Source organism: Echinops telfairi, unplaced genomic scaffold (assembly GCF_000313985.2).
Source record: "Echinops telfairi isolate 266 unplaced genomic scaffold, ASM31398v2 ScPeMD7_7424;HRSCAF=8462, whole genome shotgun sequence".
In the NCBI taxonomy this organism is placed as follows: domain Eukaryota; kingdom Metazoa; phylum Chordata; class Mammalia; order Afrosoricida; family Tenrecidae; genus Echinops; species Echinops telfairi.
The window spans coordinates 93,449,402-93,454,850 of NW_022111324.1; the positions used below are offsets into that span (position 1 = coordinate 93,449,402).

Consider the following 5,449-nt stretch of genomic DNA (forward strand, 5'->3'; position numbering starts at 1 on the left):
GTGTGTGTGTGTGTTGACTTTTAGGGTGTCTGGGGAGGGTGTGTGTGTTTACTTTTAGGGTGTCTGGGGAGGGTGTGTGTGTTGACTTTTAGGGTGTCTGGGGAGGGTGTGTGTGTGTTGACTTTTAGGGTTCCAAAAGGTGTCATGCTTATAGAAGCTCTACAAGCATCCCTCACTGGGTCTAGGGGCAAAGTTGTAGGGGAGAAAAAGTTTTCAGCTCGAATCATCTCTGTTTTGAAGTCTGTTAGAAATAACTCACTTTTGTCAACTCCTATGAAGAAAAAATTAATTGGTGAGTTGGGACGTAGTCAGTGAGGAAGGTGTTAAGTGGCCAGCCAGTTTCCACCTTTTATCTGAGAAGATGGTGAAGAAAAGGTGACATTTGTTTGGTAGCTTCTCTAGGAGAAAGTGGACGATGACGGGTGTAGCCTGAGAGGGAGCGTCCCTGCGCTAGATAGACACTGTCTTTTCTCCTGGTGGGTCCCTGGGTTTGCTCTCTGGGTTGAATCCCTTCCAGCACTTCCTGCTCCTTCTGCAAGTAAACTGGACTGTTCTTTCCTGGCTCTTTATGCTCGGAGGAAAATTCATACCTGCCTGCTTGGGATGAAACCCTGATTTCCACGTTGGGCTGCGACCTACTCGGGGTCGGCAGTTTGAAAACCACCAGCACGTCCTCAGGAGAGAGACGGGGCTTTCCGCTCCGTGCACAGTTACCATCTGTGAGTCCACACTGACTCGATGGCAGGGAGTTTGGCAGTGAGATACTTAGTATTTTCCATGTTTGAGGAGAGATCAGAAGAGATCGATCTCTGGAGATCCAGGACATCCTGCTTGGTAAGGGAGAGGATGAGTGGACACAGTGGCTGCAACAATGGGTTCAAACATAACAGCCTTTATGAGCTTGCCACGGGGCTGCGCAGTGTTTCTTTCAGTTGTACAAAGGGTCACTATGCCTTAGAATGGACCCCACAACCCTAACAACAGCTATGTTTAAGGAGTCCTGGTGGATTAAGTGCTGGGCTATAAACCACAAGGTCAGTGGTTCAAACCCATACGTCACTCACTCTGTGGGAGAAATATGAGACTGCCTGTTCCCAGAAAGATTTAGTCTTCCAAACCCTGGGGAGCAGTTTTATTCTGTCTCACAGGTCGCTCTGAGTCAGAATCAACTTCATGGCAGGCAGTTTGTTGTTTTGAAAAGGTAGGAGGCAGTTGTGTTTAAGTTACAGAGTAACAGGTTTAGATGGTGGAATTATAAAGTAACTTGGCATGACCAAAGGTAAAGCATTTTACTGAGGTTTTTAAAAAACATTTTAATCTCTTTAAGGCAGAAATTTCCTTAACGTGCAGTACAGTGTATCGATTCATAACATTTTACATGGCAATAAAGATTGCCATAAAAATGATTTGCATAATGATGAGGATGTATAGGAACAGGTTTGCTTTGTTTATCCAACACCTGGCTGGCAGTTTGTGGCCCTGCGGTGGCTTGTGTGTTGTTATCATTGCTGGAAGCTATGTTTGTGGTATCTCAAATAGCAGCAGGGTCACCGAACAGGAGTCAGCAGAGCTTCTAGGCTGGAACAGAAAGGCCTGGCGTTCCGTATCGGCACATTAGCGGATGGAAAGCTCACGGATCACAGCAGAACACTGTCCAGCCTCTTGTCGGAAGTTGAGCCCCTCCCGTTGGAAGTCACTCAAAGCACAATGGACTAACACAGTGGTTCCAACCAAGGGCTCAGCACAGCCATATCGTGGAGATGGCACAGGACCAGGCGACACACCGTCTCTCTCTCTATAGGGACTCCACGGGTCAGGCCAGCTCGACAGCACTTGACAGTGGCTTAGTTCATTATGACCTCACCTTCTGTCTCCTTGGAACAATACCTGCAGTGTGATCCTGTTTTAATATTCAGTTGCCCCGCTAACCACCCATTCCCTTTTTGAAAAATGGAAGATAATACTTCTACCTTAATTTCATACTGAGGAAGCGGAAAGTAGACTGAGGGGGAAAAAAACAACAAATAAAAGCTAGCATCCGCGGTGATGGATCGGAATGTGTTTTTTAACTTCAGCGCAACAAGTGATCTGAGGCTCTTTTACGCTGCAGCCTGAAAGGGATGTAAAGGGCAGCTCCCAATGGAGCTGAGATTTAGAAGCCAACAGAGCGGGGCCTTAGCCAAGTCAGGGTCTACTACCTACAGTTTGTGTAACTTTGGTTGGGTGAGATGAATAATGTCTCTAAGCTGGATTCTTCCAATATGCACAGGGGACAGACGTATCTCCTTACAGGCAGTTGGGAGGATTAGAGGGGCTCCGAGTCGTTCCTGGAACATTGTGATGCTTGTTCAATGTGACAGAGGAGCAGATGTGCTTCCTAAAATGGTGGTTTTTAATTTTTTAAATTTTATTTTTAATGTTGATTTTTTGTGGTTTTAGTGTTACTGGTCCCCAAAAAACTTATGTACAATAACGACCTCAAAATGCTTGGTTTCGAGGCCATAGAGTGTGATTTCTTTTCTTTTTGCTAGAAATCCGGCGTTCCCGCAGCTGTAGTCATTAAGTGACTGGCCTGTCTCGCTTTTATCAGGAAGCAGCATTGCGTGACTAGTTCTTCTGTCACTTTTGGTCGTTGATCTGAAGGCTGATGGCCCCCGCCCTCCCTGATGGCCCCGTGCTCCTTGTCCTGGAATGCTCTGTCTTTACTGCACTCTCGTGTCCTCAGTTCTCTGCAAGATCCAGTTACAATGGCACTTCCTCAGACAACCCTTCTTGGCTGCTTTCCTCTCCCACAGAAGGCGTCCCAACTTCCGGCTCCACCCGCCCCCGCCCCCTGCAAACGTGGGACCGTGAACTAAGGGATGGCACCCAGGATCCAGAGTCTTCCTGGCCTCGTCCTTTCGTGGAGTTTCAAGATGAGAAGGTGTCAAAAATGTTCATGCAGAAGCTCTAGTCTTTTATGATTCCATTTTCCTACAACTTTTTGAAGCCTTCTTCATAAAGTAATTGACCCAAGAGTGGTGTTCTGTTATTTAATAAAAAATATTTTCTTGTTATTTTTCCATTTTGATTCACATGTTGAGTTTTCACAGGGTGGGAACTCTATGCCCCGCCTGCAGTTAACCTGTGGGAGTGATTAGTCATCTGTCTGCTAAGGTCAGTCTAAATTACTATCTTTATGTGCTTGAGGACTGAAGTTGTAGTTCGGGTGTCTAAAAGAAGAATGAAGAGAATGTGCTTATTAGGGTTTAGTTGGTGGGAGGGAAAGCCAAAGGGAGAGTCATTGTTTAGGGGCACGGAGGTTCTGTTAAGGGGGATGGAAAAACTTGGGAACGAGATGGATAATGATGGCAATTGCACAAAATGATGAAGGTGATTGATATCACTGAGCTGATCGTGTGAAAATATTGAAATGACAAATGGTATCTGTATATTTAATACAATGAAAAAGTGTGCGTGCGTGTGTGTGTGTGTGTGTGTGTGTGTGTGTAGAGGGAGGGAGAAATTCACTGCGATTGAGTCAATACTGACTCATGGCAACCCTGTAGAACAGAGTAGAACTTCTCCTGTGGGTTTCCGCAACTCTAACTCTTCCAGGGAGTAGAAAGGCTCATTTTCCTCCAGCTGTGCATGTGAGGTGAGGGAGAACTGATAGACCTGAGCAGAGCAATTCTGACCTGAAGAGTCTTTGGTTGAAAAAACACAGAAAATGTCACTTCAGTGGTTTGTCCGGCTCTGACTGGAATCCTTATGTGATTGATCACTGTACCCAGAACAGACCGGCCTCCCCTAATGAAGGCTTTTCCTCCAGTTCCTTGTCTGCCTAGAAACCCCTCCTGATCTTGGGGGTCCATCTGAGATGTCCTGCCCTGTGCTCTATGCAATTTTTGGCCCTCCCATGCCCCAGGCAGAGCTAACGTTGCCTCCTCCGTGACACCTGGATGGCCTCTGTTTAGACCTCACCAATGGGAGTTATCTGCTGGTATAAAGGTCCCTGGGTGGTGCAAGCGATTTGCACTTTTAGATTGGTAACCTCCTAGGTTGGCAGTTCAAACCCACCCAGAGGTGCCTTGAATGAAAGACCCAGCAATCTGTCTCCATCAAGATCACAGCAGAGACAGCTCAGTCCTACCCCGCAGCACACGGCGTCGCCAGGAGTCGGAATTGACTCAATGGCCATGGGCTTGGTTTGGTTCTGGTTTTTGTTACTAATATAAGATGAACAAGTGTTGTTTTTATGCAAATACAGATGTCTTCTACAGCCGGGCTAGAAATAGAGAGCTTAGACTGTTGACTGACAAAATCAGCAGATGTTTTTGCGTTCCCATTTTAGGGACTAGAAAGCTTTGCTAGAAAGTGTAACTCCTCATCACAAGTTAATGAGTGTTTACATGTCAGGCACAGTTTTTAATATAAATTTTATAGATAACAGTTTTATTGGTATAAAATTCACATATCATGCACTTCCATGGTTAAGTTACTTTTTAGAAAAAGAGTGTATATACATCCTCACAATCAGTTCTAGAGCTCCTTCCCCCTCCCACATTCACTATTTTCCCCCCAATTCCCCTCAACCCCACCCCCATCCCATTATACTCTATGCATCCACTCCTTCAGTGCTTCATACACTGGGGAAAACTAACAGAAACAATAATAAAAAAGGAAACAGAAATAAATAAGAATAATATAAAAATAAAGAGTAAGAAAGACGACTAGCAATAGTAAAAAGGCAAGGAAGAAATCTGTCGTGGAACAAGTGAGAAATATTTGAGCCGAGAGCAAATTCAGGATGGGTCAAGAGAGATCAGCTGACCAAGAGTCATACCATACTGCAGTTTGGTTCACCATTACCAAGTGTACAGTAATCTCTGTTGGAGAGTACAGGGAGCTGTTCGAGACCTGCCAGAGGCTTCACCAGATGCGACACCCTGCAGATGGATGTGGGGCTCCCACTGTCCTCCATAGCCGTCTACAAATTGGGGGTTCACACTTAAAGCCCTGGTACTCTTCCCTTCCTCTTGTTTAGATTTTGTTTTTCTCATCTTTGGATCACACAGCCTGGTGTGCTTCTTCCATGTGGGCTGAGTTGATGCCTCACTTCAATGGCTGTTCATTTAAAACCCCAGACACCCCAATTGATAGCCAAGCACTATCTGCTTTCTTTACCACACTTGAGCTAGCACCCTTATCTTCAGTGCTCTCTTTATAAAGGCTAGTATAGAGCAGGGTTATGTTATAAAATGAACAGTTCTTAGATTGGGGCTAGAATTATGTGGGATCTCAGAATTCATCTGCTTGTCCCGGGTTATGAAGGACTCTGGTTTACTTTAGTGGTCTTATTATTTTATGACTACAAACAAACAAGCAACAACAACAAAACAATAAAAGAAAAGTATTATCAATCACCCCCCTGGGGCATACGGCTATTGTATTGATAACATCAATAATT

General features: G+C 45.1%; 1 protein-coding gene across 2 annotated transcripts in view; it reads left to right on the plus strand.

Annotated features, from left to right (window-relative positions):
- Positions 1-3,056, plus strand: part of LOC101638403 (N-acetyllactosaminide beta-1,6-N-acetylglucosaminyl-transferase-like) — a 7,881-nt gene extending 4,825 nt beyond the window's left edge. Inside the window, exon 3 of one of the 2 annotated variants that reach the window (XM_004712214.2) lies at positions 2,796-3,056. In XM_004712214.2, coding sequence (XP_004712271.2) covers positions 2,796-2,953 — 158 coding nt within the window. In that variant the 3' untranslated portion in view covers positions 2,954-3,056. Of the gene's footprint in view, positions 1-2,531 lie in introns of both variants that reach the window. The other variant, XM_045298124.1, reaches the window with a different exon arrangement.
- Positions 3,057-5,449: the final 2,393 nt, after the last annotated feature.